This window comes from Bombina bombina, chromosome 4 (assembly GCF_027579735.1).
Source record: "Bombina bombina isolate aBomBom1 chromosome 4, aBomBom1.pri, whole genome shotgun sequence".
Classification (NCBI taxonomy): Eukaryota; Metazoa; Chordata; class Amphibia; order Anura; family Bombinatoridae; genus Bombina; species Bombina bombina.
Genome location: NC_069502.1, coordinates 256,987,433 through 257,008,270, shown reverse-complemented (window position 1 = coordinate 257,008,270; position 20,838 = coordinate 256,987,433). Strand labels below are relative to the sequence as shown.

The window sequence follows — 20,838 nt, the reverse complement described above, 5'->3', positions numbered from 1 at the left end:
CGCAGCCATTCAGACAACTCGTAATACCAGCGTTGTCTTAAGGGTGCGCTGGAAAAAAAAGGCTCGTTAGCACCGCAGGTCTTTACCGACAAAACTCCAAATCTAGGCGTTAGTGATTACAAATTTGAAGTAAATTTGTTATGTATTTTTGGAGTTTTTGAGTGTAGAAAACACTGTTACTTTTCAGTGTTAAAGGTATAGAAAGGTCGAAATTGAAAATTGCATGGGTGCATTTGAAATTCAAATAGAAGCAGCTTTGCAATATACTTCAAATAGCAAAAATGTTTCTAGTAAAAGTTATTAGTGTTTTCAGTGGCATACGCACATATGTATTCAAACATTATACCTATATATAATAAGATGAAATAGTGATATAGTAATGTAATATATTCTTTGGTGAGAAAGATTCAATTTTAGAATTTAAATTTTGAAATGTTTGATTGGGAACATTTTTGCGACTGTATTATAGGATTAAAAAGTGACAACTTTGTTAATAGGTTTGATCATGTTAAATACATTTTTTCTCAAAAATGTAATACATAATTATAATTACAAATATAAATAAATACAATCCTTACTTTGGTAATGGATTCTCTTGTACTGTGAATGTAAGTGTTGTAGGCATTTTAAAAAGTCCTAGTCCAATCTACTTGTCCTACTTTACAATCATACACCTAGATTACGAGTTTTGCGCTAAACAGGGTGTGAAACTAACGCCAAAAAGTTGTGTTATTTCACTCTCCATAGCCCTGCCATTACCCCCCCAAAAAATTCCTAAACTACCTATTGCCCCTAAAGGAGCATTTGTAGGGGCATTGCCCTTAAAAGGGCATTCAGCTCTTTTTTACTGACCTTAAAAGGGCATTCAGCTCTTTTACAAATGCCCATCCCTAATCTAAAAAAAAAAACACCCCAAAAAAATTAGAATAAAACAACCTAACACTAATCAGTGTTCAAATCAGCCAATAGGATTTCAGTAGCTCTCATCCTATTGGCTGTTTTGAACAGCCAATAGGATTTCAGAAGCGCTAATCCTATTGGCTGATTTGAATTTGAAGAATCAAATCAGCCAACAGGAATGCAAGGTACACCATTTTGAAAAGGCTACCTTGCAATCAACTTCATTGTATAGCGGTGACCGTATGAAGAAGACGCTTTGCGCAGGATGGCTCCACTCCACGCTGCCGGGATGAAGATAGAAGACATCCCCGAGATGGATGAAGGTGTCGCCGCCTGGATAAAGATGGATGACCGGACTTCAGGAACCCTAGATTTTATGGGGTTAGTGGATTTTTTAAATTTCTTTGGGTGGTTTTTTTTTTTTAGATTAGGGATGGGCACTTGTAAAAGAGCTGAATGCCCTTTTAATGGCAGTGAAAAAGAGATGAATGCCCTTTTAGGGCAATGCCCATACAAATGTCGCTTTAGGGGTAATGGGTAGTTTTTTAGAGTTAGGTTTTTTATTTTGGGGGGTTGGTTGGGTGGTGGGTTTTACTGTTGGGGGTACTTTGTATATTTTTCTAGATAAAAGAGCTGTTTAACTTAGGGCAATGCCCCACAAAAGGCCTTTTTAAGGGCTATTGGTAGTTTATTGTAGGTTAGGGGGTGTTTTTATTTTGGGGGGCATTTTATTTCTATAGGGCTATTAGATTAGGTGTAATTGTTTTTATTTTTGATCATTTTCATTTATTATTTTTGTAAGCTTAGTGTTTTTTATTTTCATAATTTTTTATTTATTATTTTTTGTAATTTTAGATTTTATTAATTTGTTTCATAGTGTTAGGTTATTTTAAATTTGTAATTTAGGTTTGTAATTGGTATTTTTTTTAAATTTTATTAGAATAGTTATGTTAGGTTAATTTATAGTTTAATGTTAGGTTTATTTTTATTTCACAGGTAAGTTTTTTTTTATTTAAAGATAGTTATATTGTACAGGTATACCTCACTTTACAGCGCTTCGCTTTACAGCGCTTCACTAATACAGCGCTTTGTGGAGCTGAAGTTCAACCTCCAAGGATTTTGAAATAGTGCTGTAATCATTGTGAGATTGCGAGTAAAGTGCCTGGCACCATTTTGTTATGCTTAGTTCACTCTGTTTACAGCATTGCAGTGCAATCTGTGTCTCAGTGCTATAGTCTGGCAAATTGTACTACAGTAATTGTCACTGTTTTACATGTACATTTTTCATTGAATACTAATTGAATACTGTGCTGTGCTAGTGTTAAACTAAATGCAGCACTATTGCACCCCTAATATATGTTAGTTCAAACATGTTTTCATGTTTTTCAAGTGAAAAGAAAGCTAAAACTGCCTTGTTTCACTTTAAGGCAGTTTTCACTTTACAGCGAGGCTCCGGTCCCTAACCCGCTGTATAAGCGGGGTATACCTGTAATTTTAATTTAAAGTTAGGGGGGGTGTTAGGTTTAGGGGTTTATAGTTTAATTTAGTGTTTTGCAATGTGGGGGGCCAGCGGTCTAGGGATTAATGTTTAGTAGTTACATTGTGGGGGGCTGGAGGTTTAGGGGTTAATAGGTTTATTTACTGGTGGCGATGTGGGAGGCTAGAGATTTAGGGGTTAATAGGTTTAGTGGCAGCAATGTGGGAGACCGGAGGTTTAGGGGTTAATAGGTTTATTTAGTGTCAGCGATCTCGGGGAGCGGCGGTTTATGGGTTAATATATTTAAATAGTGTTGGCAATGTGGGTGGGTGGCAGATTAGGGGTTAATAAATATATTTAATAGTCACGATGTGGGTGGGCGGTAGATTAGGGGTTAATAGGTTTAATATAGTGTTTGCAGTGCGGGTGGCAGTTTAGGGGTTTATAGCTTTATTTATTAGTCGCGATGTGGGTTAATAAGTTTAATATAGTGTTTGCAATGTGAAAGGGTGGCGGTTTAAGGGTTAATTTGTAGTTTATGGGTGTTAATGTACTTTGTAACAGTTTAGTTATGAGTTTTGTGAAACATTTTTGTTACACAAAATCCATAACTACTGCTACTGGCGGCATGGATCGTGTCGGTATAGGCTGTAACGCAAGCTTTTTAGCCTGAATGCACAACCTGTAATACCGGCGCTATGAAAATCCCACACAAAAACGTAATTTTTTGAGTGCGGAATGGACGTTGTGTTACAGGCTAAAACACTTGCATTACAACTATACCGCCACGACTGGTAATATGCGTTCCTGGCCATTACGCTGGAATGGCCAATTTTTCAGCGTTAAAAGCCGTACCTCAACACTTGTAATCTAGCCGTAATTGATCTACTTGTCCTGAGGTTTACATTGATGGTAATTATCAATTTCCTCAATAACTATCAAATCAAAACAGTCTCTCCGCTGCAGCTCATTATTTTAACCCTCCCTGACTAAGCTACATCACAACTATTAATTGGATATTTTTAATCCCCCCTGGCTGCTTTATATTTTTTAGTAAATTTTCATATCCCTCCAAATTATTTCCATCTCTCTGAGAGCCACACACTGCTTATTAAGAGTGCTTACATTTATAATTTAGTGATTAAGACCGCTGCTTCTTAACTTATGTTAACGGCTGGCACGGAAACTGCTGCCTTCACAGCATGTTAAATCAGTCCCATGATATTAACCTAAAGCAGGGAAAATGGGCGTTCTATGTAAGGTTGGCAGAGTGAGTAATGGTCTCCCTAGGAGTGTGCCTGTGGGTGAGAGAGCTCCTGTGTGTGTGCATAAGGGAGGGAGAGTGTCTATAGATAAGTGTAGAGGTATGGAGAGCAAATAGGGGTATGTGTTAGAATTGAAGAATGGAATTAGTGTCTGGGGCATGTACAGAAGGGTGTGAGAATAGCTTCACATTTAAGCAGAATAGCTTTGTCAGTGTGGTAGTGGAGAGATATGACAGGAGACTCATACCTTTCAATTCTAAAAAAAAAATCTCAAATAAAGTTGTATGCTTATACATAGCACACACACACACATACACACACACTCACACACACACACACACACATACAGACAGACACACACACACACACACTCACACACACACACATACAGACAGACACACACACACACACACGTTGGCAGACTGGATTATGGTACTACACTAGTTAGATAGGCACCAGTGTGTGAGCAGAACATTTCATATTGTGTGCGGAATTATATAGCAGCAGAAGTGTGTATTTGGCTTTCTATGCTTGGTTTTAGCAACTGGCTGGCTGGGGTGTCCTAAGTGACAGGAATGTGAGGTACTATGTGAACTAAGCATACCCAGGACCCAGCATGTGTTATAAAAATACTTCTCACAGTGAGTAAAACATTTGCTGAATATCCCAATGTATCTAATTTTCTAATTTTTACCTCAGTTTTTCCAGGGTCCAGTAGTGGGTTGCTCCATTTTTCTGGTCCTGAACTTCCACAGCCACTATGGTTCTGGGGAATGGGCGTTTCTCTCTTTCAGAGTGGGCGTCAGGTGGCAGCAGGTCAGGTGGGAGTGGAGAATACAGAGTGTCTGTCAGCAGAACAAACTGAAACTGCACCTGGTAACAAATGATAAATATCACTGGCATCTTCATCAGAATGAGTCTGTGCAAAATAATCTGAAGACATTTCACCTACCAAGCTTTATGATTGTTGTCAGATTTATTTATTTATCTTTGCTGTATAGACATCTCAGAACAAATTAGGGCCCCATAGACCCATATCTATGATTTCAGAATATATGCATTATATGTTGAGGATGTTTGAACCAACCGTAATATATTTCATGAACATAGAATATAACGTATATACATTAGGCTCCATGTACTAAGAAGCAGATGCTGCTTTGGAGCTCATGGGAACAATGTAAGAAGCAGTGGTCATAACATTCCAAACACATTTGTTTGGGTCATTGTCAGGCCCTGCTTTTGTGTGACAAGGTGCAGCGTTGCGCAAGGCAATCCTTGTGCAATAGTACATGCAGGCAGCAGATGGATAGGTTCCCCCAAGGGGATCATAGAGCATATGTGGGCTCTTTTTTTTAAAACAAGGGAACCGATAATTCTAATATGATTGTTTAAATACCTATTAGTGATATCTGCTCTGGTTTAGCGGATGTGCGGTAGCCGCTCTTTTACCTACAACTGATTAGCAATACATAGATTAGCTTCGATATTCGAGACTCAGATATTTATTTAGTAGCGGACTCTGCCTCTGTTACTTAGAGTATATCAATCTGAACTTTCATATACCAGTTATATAGCTATATACTTGCAGTGACCTAACAGGTTGGTTCTAGATTAAGATCCAGGCTAGTTACTTTTTACTTCATCAGAACATATATTACTAACAAATGAATGCTAACCACATATGTACAAACTGCCGTACTAGCATATCTAGCTAATACTAGTCTATTTCATTAATAGAAGATAGCTATCCCTCTGTATATATTCGCAATGCCGCTTCAGCATATCTAGCTATATGAGTCTATTTATTATAAACCTGTTCGCCACTGCAGTATAATAGGTGTTTAATAGCTCAGAACAACAAGGGCTCATAAGAACACACTATATTGTTTCCTGCACAGCGGGAGACAGTAAATCCAATGCAGATTTTAATATCTGTTTCTATACTTATTATTTAATAAATTTACAACCATCAGCGAGTCAATCGGTGTGATACATCTAGAATGACAAAGCAACACTATTGTTACATGTAAACATTGTATTAAACACACATGACACGCAACTCTGTAACAGCATAGGATATTATAAGTGTCATTTGGTGGATTATATAACCACACACTATACTCCATGCTTATGCTGAATCTGCAGAATACAATTGCATTGTGATACGTATCTGTAATGGTGTGTTATGACCCCATTCAGTATACATATTTAATCTGGTATACTCCTATACATGTGTTCAAGCACAACATATAGTCTACTCTGTGAATGCACGCTTTTGATGGAATCTCTCTCTTTCTCCACACTGTTAGTGTTAGGTTCCCAAGTCCGTCCATCACTTTGTTTATTGGGCCCAATTTATTAATCAGTGATTCACCAATTGGTTTACGCAGACTATTTATTCACTCTAGATAGAGATTCCACTTTAATACAAACATGTCACAGTCCTTGTCATTGTTACCTTCTTCTTCAGCTCCACACTTATAGCGTTGGCCTCCTTTAGAAAAATGGCGTTTCCCCACAGCTGGTCACGAAGAGATGTGAACTGGTACCACTTCCACTTTCGAAATGCCCAGAGAGCCAAGTCATACTCCTGCTCTGTCCACTGAACTGTAGGAGAACACAGCGTTATGGTAGGGCCTTACAAACAACAGCCCAGTGTGCATTACTCACATCAGCAAGATGTACTAAACATATTACTAAATTGCTCACCCATTATGATTCACTTGTAACTAGTTTATCAATAAGGGAAATGTATTATTGTAATTGGAAAATAAAGCAGCGCACATTGCAATTTAATTTGATTGACAGTCTAGATTTAAAAACATCTTTGCTTAATAAATTGACTAAATCAAATGTACTTTCTCTCCAGTGTTTAAAGGGACATTGTACACTAGATTTTTCTTTGCATAAATGTTTTGTAGATTATCTATTTATATAGCCTATAAACCTTTTTTTTTTTTTTTTAAATGTATAGTTTTGCTTATTTTTAAATAACATTGCTTTGATTTTCAGACTCCTAGCTAAGCCTTAAAGTTTTAGGAGAATACTGATGTATACCTCCTCCAGCTTGCTCCTGTTTGTGTAAAGAGTCTTTTCATATGCAGAGGAAGGGGGGGGGGTTCTTCACCTTTTCCTATACAGCCACTTTCAGTGAGTGTTCCAGCTAATCTTTTCAACAGAGCTAAACTGGGAGCTTCTAAGTAAGTTTTTAAACGGTTTTATACTGGATTTCTATATCAGTACCTGTGCATATTATTCTTTATAGTAGTGTCTATTACATGCAGTTATATGAAAATGAGTGTATACTGTCCCTTTAAGCATGATATTCTGCAGTCCTGTCATGTGTGAAGACTTTAAATGTAGGGGAAACTTTAACTAAACGTGATTCTTTCAAATAAATATATAGGCCTAGATTACAAGTGTAGTGATAATTTTTTATCACGTATGTGCGCTAACCAACTACTCAAGGTAAAAAATTACTGCTCCCAGGTTAGCGCCGGTATTACAAGTTCAAAGTAAAAAATTATTGAGAGAAAGATTCTGGCAAGCTAACTTAAAGACTTTGTATATTGCGACCGCGCTAACTCCTTCTACTCATACACTTCTATCAGGAGAGCTAAAGAAAGCCTTTTCTATTTATCGCTCACAAGCTAACCAAAAACTGCGCTAGATCAACTGCACTAAAGCAGAAGATGCGTTCTTCACTCAGAAAAAAGTATTATTTTTATATATATATATATATATATATATATATACAGTATATGAGGCCCATTTATTAAGCTCCGTATGGAGCTTGTGGGCCCGTGTTTAGACCGCTGCTCCATAACCCTGTCCGCCTGCTCTGAGCAGGCGGACAGAGATCGCCGGAATTCAACCCGATCGAGTACGATCGGGTTGATTGACACCTCCCTGCTGGCAGCCGATTGGCCGCGAGTCTGCAGGGGGCGACGTTGCACCAGCAGCTCTTGTGAGCTGCTGGTGCAATGCTGAATACGGAGAGCGTATTGCTCTCCGAATTCAGCGAGGTCTGGCGGACTTGATCCACACTGTCGGATAAGGTCCACAAGACCTTTGATAATTCGGCCTCTATATATTTAATATTATTTTATAAATGAAGAAAATGGGAATTTCAAGTAGTATTATTAAAAACACATAAAACATATTAAAAATGTTTAAAATTGATATTGCATGTTTCAAGTACTTGAATGGGAAGGGCTCAAAAGTGTAGACAAATATATATATATATATATATATATATATATATATATATATATATATATATATATATATATATATATGCATGTATGTGTATATATCTGTGTGTGCACATAAATATTTTATTTATATAGACTATACATACACACATACACACACTACTTAAAGGGACAGTCAACCATAGAATTGTTATTGTTTTAAAAGATAGACAATCCCTTTATTACTCATTCCCCAGTTTTGCATAACCAACACAGTTATATTAATGTACTTTTTACCTCTGTGATTACCTTGTATCTAGGAACCTTCTTCCAGCCCCCTGATCACATGACTGTGACTGTTTATTATCTATTGTCTTGCAGATAGGATTGGGTTGGGCTAAATCTTAAATAACTCCCAGTGCCTGAACTCAGTGTTATCTATATGGCCCACGTGTACTTTCTGTCTCTTTGTGTTGAAAAGAGATTTAAAAAGCATGTGATAAGAGGCAGCCCTCAAAGGCTTAGAAATTAGCATATGAGACCTCGCTAAATGCGGAGAGCAATACGCTCTCCGCATTTAACATTGCACCAGCAGCTCACAAGAGCTGCTGGTGCAACGCCGCCCCCTGCAGACTCGCGGCCAATCGGCCGCCAGCAGGGAGGTGTCAATCAACCCGATCGTATTCGATCGGGTTGATTTCCCGGCGATTACTGTCCGCCTGCTCAGAGCAGGCGGACAGGGTTATGGAGCAGCGGTTTTTAGACCGCTGCTTCATAAGTTGTGTTTCTGGCGAGTCTGAAGACTCGCCAGAAACACGGCCCTTCAAGCTCCGTATGGAGCTTGATAAATGGGCCTGATAGAACGTCCATGTTCAGCCCATTTTATGAGAAAAAACAAACAACAATTATGCTTTCTATGCATTGCACATCCAGTGTACTTAAATCACAATTTATGCTGTGTATATTTAATACAATTTATTACTGTATAATTTACATAAAAAAAGTTAAAATGTTTGTTGAACAATTTTGTTGCAATTTTTGATGCTCTTTAACAATACAATTTTTTTCCGAGTATGTTTGTGCAAATGGTTCAATTATTCCTTTTGTATGATTTTTAAATTACAGAGACCTTTAGATAATCGGGCCCTAAGTGATTCATATTCAAGGGTAATTGCTTTGTTATGTTTAGAAGTATTGTGAGTGCAATCAACATAAACATGCAGTCTTCCTATGGTGAGCTTAATACTTCCAATGATATGAATCATTTTGATATCTATTTCACAGCACTATTTTTTTTTCTCATATACCATTACATCCCCATGACTTTCTTGCACCCTTTAACAGCATTACCTTCATCATCTGGTTCCTCCTCTTCCTCATTCACCTCAGTAAAATATCTTGAATCCATCTGTCTCTGTAGGGCCTCCAATCTGCTCTCATAGTCCTGTCATTAAAAAAGCAATCAATTGACAAACCATAAAGGATAATTGTTTACACTAACATATCAGCTATGTCTAAACAATCTGCAATAGAGAGTCAAAAATACAATATAGGTGATACAATCTCACACTATAGAGAGGTGGGCTTCACAAATTGTTATAGAGAAATCTAATTATTTTTTTACTATTTGTCACAAAATATCTAATCACATGGATAAAACCACCAGCCTATAACAAAATCTCACCAGTCTCTGTTGCTCTAGGAGATAATTTGCTTCTTCACGTTCCTTCCGATACTGCTCCTCCAATTCTTGAAGCCTTAGAGGATGAAGAAATATTAGTAATATATGAATGTATTTAGTATAAAAAAATGTGAAGGCACCCCGTTAACTATACATATTGATAATGCAGCCTCTCATTCATAGCTGGAGCACAGGGTGTAGAATCACCAAACAATCTGAAAGGTTATTAGAATGAGACAAATATCTATAATTCCGAACAAAATTTGACTGGGTTGATTCACTTGGTCCATAGGAACGTGAGCTTTTTTATTTTATTTTTGTTTTGCCAATGATGACCGTGCAAATTTTAGATAGAAAATACACCTAATGAATAGTACACTATGTGGGAAGGCGCCTTTGCAATATTTCTATATAACAAATATTAACTTTCAGTGAATCAAAGCTTAACATTAAAATATTTATGGTGGCATTTGAGTATTACATGGAAACCTATGAGTATCAAGATTTGAATGCAAAACTATTCAACTATTTAGATCTCGTATTTAATACAGTAATAAAAGTAAGATTTATTACTTTTAATGACAGAGATGAAACATTCTCCCATCGATAGCACTCATATGGAACCAGCAAATGCAACGCTAAAAAACTGGTACTCATGTTTCATTAGAGGGAAAGTGAAAGCATTGCCTAACACTCTCCATTTGATTATTATTCATGTTAATAGCTAAACTATATATTTTTAATCTACCACCACAATCTCAATAGGTGCTTTTGAATTTGACAATCCAGTACCATCCATAGGCCTAGATTTAGAGTTTGGCGTTAGCCGTGAAAACCAGCGTTAGAGACTCCTAACGCTGGTTTTAGGCTACCGCCGGTATTTGGAGTCACTCAAAATAGGGTCTAACGCTCACTTTTCAGCCGCGACTTTTCCATACCGCAGATCCCCTTACGTCAATTGCGTATCCTATCTTTTCAATGGGATTTTTCTAACTCCGGTATTTAGAGTCGTTTCTGAAGTGAGCGTTAGACATCTAACGACAAAACTCCAGCCGCAGGAAAAAAGTCAGTAGTTAAGAGCTTTCTGGGCTAACGCCGGTTTATAAAGCTCCTAACTACTGTGCTCTAAAGTACACTAACACCCATAAACTACCTATGTACCCCTAAACCGAGGTCCCCCCACATCGCCGACACTCGAATAATTTTTTTTAACCCCTAATCTGCCGACCGCCACCTACGTTATCCTTATGTACCCCTAATGTGCTGCCCCTAACACCGCCGACCCCTGTATTATATTTATTAACCCCTAACCTGCCCCCCACAACGTCGCCTCCACCTACCTACACTTATTAACCCCTAATCTGCCGACCCCAAAGCGCCGCCACCTACGTTATCCTTATGTACCCCTAATCTGCTGCCCCTAACACCGCCGACCCCTGTATTATATTTATTAACCCCTAATCTGCCCCCCTCAACGTCGCCTCCACATGCCTACACTTATTAACCCCTAATCTGCCGACCGGACCTGAGCGCTACTATAATAAAGTTATTAACCCCTAATCCGCCTCACTAACCCTATAATAAATAGTATTAACCCCTAATCTGCCCTCCCTAACATCGCCGACACCTAACTTCAATTATTAACCCCTAATCTGCCGACCGGAGCTCACCGCTATTCTAATAAATGTATTAACCCCTAAAGCTAAGTCTAACCCTAACACTAACACCCCCCTAAGTTAAATATCATTTTTATCTAACGAAATAAATTAACTCTTATTAAATAAATTATTCCTATTTAAAGCTATATACTTACCTGTAAAATAAATCCTAATATAGCTACAATATAAATTATATTTATATTATAGCTATTTTAGGATTAATATTTATTTTACAGGTAACTTTGTATTTATTTTAACCAGGTACAATAGCTATTAAACAGTTAAGAACTATTTAATAGCTAAAATAGTTAAAATAATTACAAATTTACCTGTAAAAGAAATCCTAACCTAAGTTACAATTAAAACTAACACTATACTATCAATAAATTAATTAAATAAACTACCTACAATTACCTACAATTAACCTAACACTACACTATCAATAAATTAATTAAATACAATTCCTACAAATAAATACAATTAAATAAACTTGCTAAAGTACAAAAAATAAAAAAGAACTAAGTTACAAAAAATAAAAAAATATTTACAAACATCAGAAAAATATTACAACAATTTTAAACTAATTACACCTACTCTAAGCCCCCTAATAAAATAACAAAGCCCCCCAAAATAACAAAATGCCCTACGCTATTCTAAATAACTAAAGTTCAAAGCTCTTTTACCTTACCAGCCCTGAACAGGGCCCTTTGCGGGGCATGCCCCAAGAAGTTCAGCTCTTTTGCCTTTTAAAGAAAACATACAATACCCAAGCCCCCCAACATTACAACCCACCACCCACATACCCCTAATCTAACCCAAACCCCCCTTAAATAAACCTAACACTAAGCCCCTGAAGATCTTCCTACCTTGTCTTCACCATACCAGGTTCACCGATCCGTCCTGAAGAGCTCCTCCGATGTCCTAATCCAAGCCCAAGCGGGGGGCTGAAGAGGTCCATGATCCGGATGAAGTCTTCATCCAAGCGGGAGCTGAAGAGGTCCATGATCCGGATGAACTCTTCTATCAACGGCATCTTCAATCTTCTTTCTTCCGGATCCATCTTGCAGACCTCCGACGCGGAACATCCTGCTGGCCCGACGGACTAACGACGAATGACGGTTCCTTTAAGGGACGTCATCCAAGATGGCGTCCCTCGAATTCCGATTGGCTGATAGGATTCTATCAGCCAATCGGAATTAAGGTAGGAATATTCTGATTGGCTGATGGAATCAGCCAATCAGAATCAAGTTCAATCCGATTGGCTGATCCAATCAGCCAATCAGATTGAGCTCGCATTCTATTGGCTGATCGGAACAGCCAATAGATTGCGAGCTCAATCTGATTGGCTGATTGAATCAGCCAATCGGATTGAACTTGAATCTGATTGGCTGATTCCATCAGCCAATCAGAATTTTCCTACCTTAATTCCGATTGGCTGATAGAATCCTATCAGTCAATCGGAATTCGAGGGACGCCATCTTGGATGACGTCCCTTAAAGGAACCGTCATTCGTCGTTAGTCCGTCGGGCCAGCAGGATGTTCCGCGTCGGAGGTCTGCAAGATGGATCCGGAAGAAAGAAGATTGAAGATGCCGTTGATAGAAGACTTCATCCGGATCATGGACCTCTTCAGCTCCTGCTTGGATGAAGACTTCATCCGGATCATGGACCTCTTCAGCCCCCCGCTTGGGCTTGGATTAGGACATCGGAGGAGCTCTTCAGGACGGATCGGTGAACCTGGTATGGTGAAAACAAGGTAGGAAGATCTTCAGGGGCTTAGTGTTAGGTTTATTTAAGGGGGGTTTGGGTTAGATTAGGGGTATGTGGGTGGTAGGTTGTAATGTTGGGGGGCTTGGGTATTGTATGTTTTCTTTAAAAGGCAAAAGAGCTGAACTTCTTGGGGCATGCCCCGCAAAGGGCCCTGTTCAATGCTGTTAAGGTAAAAGAGCTTTGAACTTTAGTTATTTAGAATAGGGTAGGGCATTTTTTTTATTTTGGGGGTCTTTGTTATTTTATTAGGGGGCTTAGAGTAGGTGTAATTAGTTTAAAATTGTTGTAATATTTTTCTGATGTTTGTAAAAAAAAATTATTTTTTGTAACTTAGTTCTTTTTTATTTTTTGTACTTTAGCAAGTTTATTTAATTGTATTTATTTGTAGGAATTGTATTTAATTAATTTATTGATAGTGTAGTGTTAGGTTAATTGTAGGTAATTGTAGGTAGTTTATTTAATTAATTTATTGATAGTATAGTGTTAGTTTTAATTGTAACTTAGGTTAGGATTTCTTTTACAGGTAAATTTGTAATTATTTTAACTATTTTAGCTATTAAATAGTTCTTAACTATTTAATAGCTATTGTACCTGGTTAAAATAAATACAAAGTTACCTGTAAAATAAATATTAATCCTAAAATAGCTATAATATAATTATAATTTATATTGTAGCTATATTAGGATTTATTTTACAGGTAAGTATTTAGCTTTAAATAGGAATAATTTATTTAATAAGAGTTAATTTATTTCGTTAGATAAAAATGATATTTAACTTAGGGGGGTGTTAGTGTTAGGGTTAGACTTAGCTTTAGGGGTTAATACATTTATTAGAATAGCGGTGAGCTCCGGTCGGCAGATTAGGGGTTAATAATTGAAGTTAGGTGTCGGCGATGTTAGGGAGGGCAGATTAGGGGTTAATACTATTTATTATAGGGTTAGTGAGGCGGATTAGGGGTTAATAACTTTATTATAGTAGCGCTCAGGTCTGCTCGGCAGATTAGGGGTTAATAAGTGTAGGCAGGTGGAGGCGACGTTGTGGGGGGCAGATTAGGGGTTAATAAATATAATATAGGGGTCGGCGATGTTAGGGCAGCAGATTAGGGGTACATAAGGATAATGTAAGTAGCGGCGGTTTACGGAGCGGCAGATTAGGGGTTAATAATAATATGCAGGGGTCAGCGATAGCGGGGGCGGCAGATTAGGGGTTAATAAGTGTAAGGTTAGGGGTGTTTAGACTCGGGGTACATGTTAGAGTGTTAAGTGCAGACGTAGGAAGGGTTACCGCATAGCAAACAATGGGGCTGCGTTAGGAGCTGAACGCGGCTTTTTTGCAGGTGTTAGTTTTTTTTTCAGCTCAAACAGCCCCATTGTTTCCTATGGGGGAATCGTGCACGAGCACGCTTTTGAGGCTGGCCGCGTCCGTAAGCAACTCTGGTATCGAGAGTTGAAGCTGCGTTAAAAATGCTCTACGCTCCTTTTTTGGAGCCTAACGCAGCCTTTATGTGGACTCTCAATACCAGAGTTATTTTTATGGTGCGGCCAGAAAAAAGCCGGCGTTAGTTTTTCGGGTCGTTACCGACAAAACTCCAAATCTAGCCGATAGTAAATAGCTACTTCTGCTTTACTCATTCAATTACCTTTGCTCCATCTCTTGCTTCATGTCAATCCCCTGCTTCTCAAGCAGCTCCCGCTGTGCAAATGCCCAGTCCACAGGCTCCACGGGGGTTTCTGCACAAGGAGTGCGCTCCCTTTCCTGACGTGCTTGTTCTGGGTGGGTAAATCTGAACACATGGCTTTTCCCCATGATAATACGATTCCCTATTGAGAATGAAACAGGTCAGAGACAAATATGAATGTGCTTGCTGCCTAGATCGGTTGTCTTGACACATACAGTTATGGCATGAATTATGTGCTTTATAAGTATTGCAATGAATATATCATAATTATATGGGCAATTGTTTTTAAGGTACAGCCAACAATGTTGTTATAAATAGAAGGAAACCCCAATGTGTATCCATAATTATGATTACAAAGTATTGGTTTAGACTTTAGAGGATCTAGAATGTTATAGATTACCTATTGCACAGACAGACTTTAAAAAGGGTCAGACAGACACAGATAGATAGATCATGTAATAGGCAATGTGTTTTTTAGAAGCAACATAATAGAAGCTAAAAACAAACAAACCTTTGTTAGCTTTGTACTTCAGTATGTAATTTGTTTGACCCACTAAAGCCAGAGTTTCTTTTTCTCCAAAAACATTTAGAATTGTCATAATTATTATTATTTATTTATTAAGCGCCAACAGATTCCGCAGTGCTGTCCATGGGTACAAAGATAAAAGTACAGTACAATATAAAAGACACCAGACAAAGTTTAACAAACAAATACAGGGGGAATTGAGGGCCCTGTTCCCGTGGGAACTTACAATCTAGATGGGTAGGAGGGTGAGAAACAGGACTGTAAAGGTGAGCATGATGTTAGTGTGGAGTTAGATGAGGGCAGCTATTAGGCAAGTGGAATTCATTTGATACTGATTTAGAGATAGGCTTCCCTGAACAAAAAGGTCTTTAGGGAGCGTTTATAGGAGGAAAGGTTAGGGGAAAGTGTGACAGCTTGAGGAAGTGCGTTCCAGATAGTTGTTGCCGCATGCGAGAAGTCCTGTAGTCTAGCATGGGAGGAGGTGATGGTAGAAGATGCAAGGAGCAGGTCATTGTTGGATCTTAGGGGGCGGGCTGGAGTATATTTGTTGATGAGTGAGGACAGGTAGGAGGGGGGTTGCGTTGGTGAGGGTTTTGTAGGTCAGGATGAGAATTTTGAATTTAATTCTGCTGTGAATGGGGAGCCAGTGAAGGGACTCACAGAGAGGTGCAGCAGATACAAAGTGTCGGGAGAGGTGGATTAGCCTAGCAGAGGCATTTAGTATGGACTGAAAAGGGGAGAGGCGGGAGAGAGGGAGGCCAGTTAGTAGGTTATTACAGTAGTCAAGTCGGGAAATTATCAGGGAGTGGATTAGCTGTTTAGTAGTTTATAATTAATATTTATCTAAAGAAAGAAATGCTGTATAGGTTTAGACAGTGTTGTTAAATACACACTACGTTTGCAATAGGTAAGTAAAGTAGAAAGAATTAGAATATTCATTTTTAAATTTAGCCTGATTACATAAAGGTTACAAAAGCTGGCTGCCTTATGAGTTATGTGTGTACCAACTGTGATTGTGTGTTGCAGAGGAAAGAATCTCACCAGATCTCAGCACACACGGCTCTGTCACCTTCTTCCCATTGACATATGTGTCAGCGCCCTCGCAGGGCTCCAGGGTCACAACCACTGTGAGAGATGAACACATTTCTCCAATTACATTTTCAAATGGCAAACAAAAATCTGAATCCCCCCCAACCCCCCCACCTAAAAAACTAAATGGATCACCCAGTTTAAAAACAAGAGCATTCAGGTGCTATATTAATTGATAAATTTGAAACATTGAAACGTTAAGTAGAATTATTACCAAATGAATGTGCTGCTGTAAATTTTTGGATTAAATGTAATGACCCCTACTGCACCCTAGTGGAACAGTTTGTTTTGAAAGCTCTTTATCTCATTAAGTAGCATTCCTTTATATCTCAAGTTTTCAGTGTATTCTGTTAAGACTTGTTATTTACTGAATACTGTGTATTTATATATATATATATATATATATATAATCAGTGTGTTTAAGGATAGAATATATGGAATGCCATGTAAAATGGGTCTCACAGTATTAGTGAATGGGCTGGACAAGGGTGTGTCTTGGTAGTACTTGAAAGTTTTTCACTGCTGTTATCCAGGCCTAGACTATCCATAGGGCATACATGGCAAATGCTCGGTCGGCCAGGCTATTATGTGGGCCTTGCTGTTTTATATCACCCTCTCTTAAAGGGATACTAAACCCACAATTTTTCTTTCATGTTTCAGATAGAGCATGACATTTTAAACAACTTTCTCATTTACTCCTATTATCAATTTTTCTTCGTTCTCTTGCTATCTTTATTTAAAAATCAGGAATGTAAATCAGACCATTTTAAGTACAGCACCATGGATAATGCTTGCTTATTGGTGTCTGACATTTAGCCACCAATAAGCAAGCATAACTAAGGTTCTCAACCACAAATGGGCCGGCTCCTATGCATCACATTCCTGCTTTTTAAATAAAGATAGCATGAGAACGAGAAAAAAAATGATAATAGGAGTATATTAGAAAGTTGCTTAAAATTACATGCTCTATCTGAATCATGAAAGAAAAAATTTGGGTTTAGTGTCCCTTTAATATGGGTAACAATAGGAAAGCTGTAACAATCTGCCTATTTTCTAAAGCAGAAAGTACATTTTCTGTTTGGCTGTAAAGCAGAGGTGCTGCAAGACGAGAGTTCTGATGTATTATGGCTACTTCGCTGACAAAGGTCTAACTAATGTGGGCTGCTCTGCCTTTAAATGCTTGGGCCTATTTTTGGTCTCAGTCCAGTCCTGGTTTTATCATGTAATCTAAGCATCTAAATACTCTGCAGCACTCAGATCTATCTCACTAGCTTAGTGCTGCTAAGGTGGTCTCACTACCCAAGACAAAATTACAAAGCGAATATAAAAATCATTATAATTCTAAATACGTTGTTATCATTAGAACTATTAGGATTGTGAAGCAAATTGGACCAACTCTTTGGGATGACTTGTTATACATATTTATTTTTTTAATAACACGTTTCAGATTAATTTACAGTCTGGTTTTGTTATTACCATGGCATTCTCCTATAGGAAGATATCACATATCATGCAAGATTCTCAATGAATTATACCTTTTATTCTAAACAGTAAAATATAATTACATATAAGGTGAGACCACCAAGTAGGAAGTTATATATTTATGTAAAATAACAATAAATCATGCAATATTAGTGATTGTAATATTGTCCCAGAGTGAACTAGTAATAAAATGTAGTATACAAAAAAACTCCATTAGACATCACATTCCTCGTGAATAATTACCCAATCACACAATATTAGCCACCATTTTAGATTAGGACACTGGCAAGGTATAAGTCATAACTAAATAATTAAAATCATATTTAGATTAATAAATCAATTATGGCCTGTACCCATGGCATTGGTTCATTTTGCTAGGAAGTTTATATATTGATGTGGCATTGTAAAGTGGTTCATACTGAACTTGAGGAAACAGTCATTATACTAATATTGAAAAATGTGTTGAAAATTGTTCTAAATATTTAAAAAACAAACAAAAAAACAAATCAAAATATTAACTCCTTGCTGTCAAGTTTGGGAGCTGTGCTGGAGGGACTCAGATGCCTCAGTAGATGTATAGATACCAATGATTTGGTCTACTGCAATCTGTATCATTTTATAAGCTGTGGTGCCATTTTTGTGTATCTTTATAATATCTATCAAGTCGTTCCTGGAGTCCAAGATTCTTAATTAACTTGCTCCACTTCACATCCGTTACAGAAATATGTACATGTCAGTGTGCTTAATCCAGATTCATCACATGAGAAATGGTTGATCATCACTGCATTTAGTGCTTTTTTACCTGAACCACATGCCATCATATGGCTTCGGAAAACACAGTGTTCATCCCGGATGAAGTGTCCACTCAGCACAATGTCCTGCCTCCTCTCTATATCCTCACGTCCAACCCTGTAACATGAAGAAAGCATCCGAATTGGAAGGATTATTTAAGCTCTCTACATTCTTCCACATAACTCCCTGCTGAGATCCCATGTTTTTTCCATGAGATTTTCCTCACCTAGTGATACCATCCTTGATGTAATATAATAAGCACTCAGACATTAGAGGGTCCTCATTGAGGTTGACAAGGTGAGGAGTCTGTGACGACAAAAGAATAAGTAAGCAACAGTTGTATTAATGACTTAAAAAGCTTCTTATATAATTTAATAAGTGCAGAAAGAAGTATAAATCAAAGAGGGTTAGAGATTCAAAAAAGTATTTCTATGTTATTCTTTTGCATTTCACCTAATGAATAAGAGATTGAAAGAAAACCAGTATCTTAAAAATGCTATTACTTAATTACATTGTATATTTGTGCTTTCTATACTTCTAAATGTAATGAGATGACATCCATTCAAATGTCAAAATAAATGCTCTTGAAGTTAGCAAAGTGAATAGAATGAAAAAAAGGCAATGTCAAACATTTAAAATTTCAGTCTTCTTGTAAGCACTTTGCACATTTACATCCTAAATTTAATTAAATATAATGAGAAGGCACAATAAATATTCCCCAATTTAATGAGATTTATACAATAGGAAGGCAGAGCTTAAAACCAACACGCATTTTGCTAGACTGTCATAGTAGGGAGCTCTGTCCCGCTGTCCTTCTTTCAGCTTTAAATTACCCTTTTTATATCACATATTTAAAAAAATAAAAGATACCTGGGACCACCCTTTCCATGACCAGGTAAGCTCAAACTCACAACAGGCCCAGCTATATCACAACCCAAGGTCTTTCCAACTCTACCCCTATGTTGCACCACTCCAGACAACCTAGACCCACCCTTACAATACTACATACTCAGGCCTGATTCTACTGGTCTCTGTAACTTGTAAGGATATATAGGTGAAAGTGAAACAGATTTGTAGGCTGCATGGATATGAATATGAACACTGTTTCAGATTTTGGGCTGTTTTAAAATAAGTATTATACCATAAAACTACATGACTTCATTTCTTGGGCTAAAGTTAATTTTGATTCCAAATACAATGTACAAGATTCTGATCTTATTGTTACTGTCATTGGTTTAATTATTGTCGTTCATTTTTTTGCAGAAGCTGGTAACAAAATATCACCTTTATTCAAGTCACTGAATCCATTAAAACCCTAAATAATCACTGTTTATAAGTATCACAAAATATATATTTCTTATTTTCCCTAAGGATGGACAGTATAGGATCCAGATTTAACTTCTTGTGCTATTCAGTTTGGAAAGGTACATGAAAGCATTCTATAATAGACCCATGCAAAAGTGACACATTACCAAATAAATATACTGTTTAATGCAGTGGTGTCCAAACTTTGCTCTCCAGAGGTTTTGGAACTACATTTCCGATGATGCTCAGCCAGCATTTTCCGATGATGCTCAGCCAGCATTTTATCTAGCTGAGCATCATGGGAAATGTAGTTCCAAAACCTCTGGAGAGCAAAGTTTGGACACCCCTGGTTTAATGCATAAAATGTCATTTCTTATTATGGTGATGTACACATGTTGATCTATACAACAAGTGTATAGTGACCTGTAAAATTTACATTTATGTTAATGCACAAAAAAGAGAATATTAGTGGCATGTAGGGTTCGTGGATTGTGCCTGGACTCTGATATAAGCATAACTTTGTGTGTGGATTTTTTATTTTTTTCTTACACTCTGTTCTCATTCACTCCCAATATCCAAGAACTTGTAAAATCATGCTGCTTTCATCTACAGAATTGTATTATTCTTCAAGACAAAATGTTGGTTCAATCTCTTACCTTGTCTAGCATTAACTACTGTCATTGTAGCATGTTCAATACATATCTCTCTCCTCCCTTGATTACTCTGCTAGACTCATTTATATAAACCAACTTATCACTATCAGTGGTACTTCTGTTTGTCACTACAATGGTATCATGTATGCTATCCAAAAACATTTAAAATACTTAAACAGTTCATCTTCACCATGCCCCACCAATATATAAGTGAACAGTTGCCTCTTCTCACTGTTACTGCAACAACAAACCATTCTACATGCTCAGACAAGCCACTCCTACTTCTTCCTTCATTCACCCATAAACATATCAATTGTACACTTTTTAATGCAGTGCCCTCCTCCCCCCATATCCATTTGTATTGCCA

At 37.5% G+C, this 20,838-nt stretch overlaps 1 protein-coding gene across 1 annotated transcript in view; it reads right to left on the bottom strand.

Moving 5' to 3' along the window:
- KIF1A (kinesin family member 1A) overlaps positions 1-20,838 on the bottom strand; it is a 200,416-nt gene that overhangs the window by 89,283 nt on the left and 90,295 nt on the right. The window contains 8 exon segments of the mRNA XM_053711551.1: positions 4,337-4,515; positions 6,104-6,252; positions 9,189-9,282; positions 9,523-9,595; positions 14,586-14,766; positions 16,192-16,275; positions 18,524-18,630; positions 18,740-18,819. Coding sequence (XP_053567526.1) covers positions 4,337-4,515; positions 6,104-6,252; positions 9,189-9,282; positions 9,523-9,595; positions 14,586-14,766; positions 16,192-16,275; positions 18,524-18,630; positions 18,740-18,819 — 947 coding nt within the window.